Raw genomic sequence first — 1,834 nt, 5'->3', positions numbered from 1 at the left:
ATGGGAGAAGACAACCAAACCTTTGTGACTGAATTTGTCTTCCTGGGCCTTTCACGTGATCCACAGATGCAAGGCCTACGCTTCTTCCTGTTTCTGATCATCTACCTGCTGACTGTGCTGGGAAACCTGATCATCATTGTGCTTATTCACATGCACTCAAGGCTCCACACACCCATGTACTTTTTCCTAAGAAATTTGTCCTTTGCTGATCTCTGCTTTTCTACTACCATAGTCCCCCAGGTGCTAGTCCGCTTCCTGGTGAAGAGGAAAACCATTTCCTTTGCTGGATGTTCAATGCAGATAGTTGTTTTACTTCTGGTTGGGTGTACAGAGTGTATATTGCTCGCAGTGATGTCCTATGACTGCTATGTGGCTGTCTGCAAGCCCCTGCACTACTCTGCCATCATGACTCATTGGGTCTGTGTCCAGCTGGACATAGGGCCCTGGGCCAGTGGGACATTTGTGTCTCTGGTGGACACTACATTCACATTGCGTCTGCCCTACAAGGGGAACCATATCATTAGCCATTTTTTTTTTTTTGAACCTCCTGCCCTCCTGAAGCTGGCTTCAGCAGACACCTACAGCACAGAAATGGCCATCTTTGCAATGGGTGTGGTGATTCTTCTAGCTCCTGTCTCTATCATCCTTGTCTCTTACTGGAATACTATTTCTACTGTGATTCAGATGCAGTCAGGAGAAGGGAGGCTCAAGGTTTTCTCAACCTGTGGCTCCCATCTCATTGTTGTTGTTCTCTTCCATGGCTCAGCAATCTTTGCCTACATGAGGCCAAACTCCAAGAAAATGAATGAAGGTGATAAGGTGATCTCCATGTTCTACTCAGTCATAACATCTATGGGGAAACCGTTTATTTACAGCCTGAGGAACAAGGATGTGAAACAGGTATTTAGGAAGTCATTTGGAACATAGAGCCTCTCAGATATACAGATATAGAGATCTTTATTTTATACACAATCAAAGGGAAGATGACCTTCCAAACTGGTTCAGTATCCTGTACAGTTTCCTTTCACATCCTGTACTGAGGCATCAGTATGGATCATACAGGAACCCTTGTAACTTTAGGAATGTTTTCATGTTTTTTACTGTAGTCTTGCTCAAACTTATTGTTTGTGGCCGTAGTTTGCTTGCCTCAGAATGGATTTTTGGCTGCCTGTCAAACTTTTAATATTGAACAGAGTCTTCATTTACGCTACCTTATTGGTTAACCAAATCATTTTCACCTAGGGACATTTTCTTTTGGTTCTAAACTCCACAGTTGTTTGCCTTCAATATCCCATACATCATTATCTACAGGTATCCACAGATCTTGGAAGCCTATCTGATATCAAGACCCTAGGTTCCCCAATTTCTTGTGAGAAAAAGTCAATGTGCTTTTCCCACAAAGCCCAATAGTCAGGATTTTTTTCTCTATTAAATCCTGATCTACAGTTATAGCAAATTCAACCACAGGTAGGGGAGCTGTTTGCCCATACATGGAATGTAAACTCACACTCCAGCAAACATCTGTCTTTGATATCTCACACACTGCCTGGTTTGAAGAAACTAGAATTTAGAAACAATGTCCCTACATTAGAACTCTCAGGCCGGAAACCCTTGTGACACCAATACACCACAAATGCTTCCCCTTCAGTCATGCTCTCCTTTCTCCCACAGGTTTTCTTTTGCCAGTATCCAATAAGTTCTCCCCTTTGGGAAGTGGAATGAATGGCTGGCATTTGAGAAGCTATCCCTTGGGGTGGAGATTGCCCTTTGGGATGAATTGGCCCATTTAATCTTTTCTAACTACTGCTATACCCACTGTTAGGGCAGAAGCACT

General features: G+C 43.2%; 1 protein-coding gene across 1 annotated transcript; it reads left to right on the top strand.

The window, feature by feature from the left end:
- LOC126080085 (olfactory receptor 2D3-like) lies at nt 1-927 on the top strand. Its single transcript, XM_049891391.1, has one exon. The coding sequence runs from the start codon at nt 1-3 to the stop codon at nt 925-927; it is 927 nt and encodes a 308-aa protein (XP_049747348.1).
- Nucleotides 928-1,834: the final 907 nt, after the last annotated feature.

The sequence above is a fragment of the Elephas maximus genome, chromosome 7 (assembly GCF_024166365.1).
Source record: "Elephas maximus indicus isolate mEleMax1 chromosome 7, mEleMax1 primary haplotype, whole genome shotgun sequence".
In the NCBI taxonomy this organism is placed as follows: Eukaryota; Metazoa; Chordata; class Mammalia; order Proboscidea; family Elephantidae; genus Elephas; species Elephas maximus.
This window is presented reverse-complemented; position numbering and strand designations above follow the sequence as displayed.

Excerpts from the sequence above, each read along its gene's own strand:
- LOC126080085 (XM_049891391.1), top strand. The coding sequence starts at position 1 with ATGGGAGAAGACAACCAAACCTTTGTGACTGAATTTGTCTTCCTGGGC.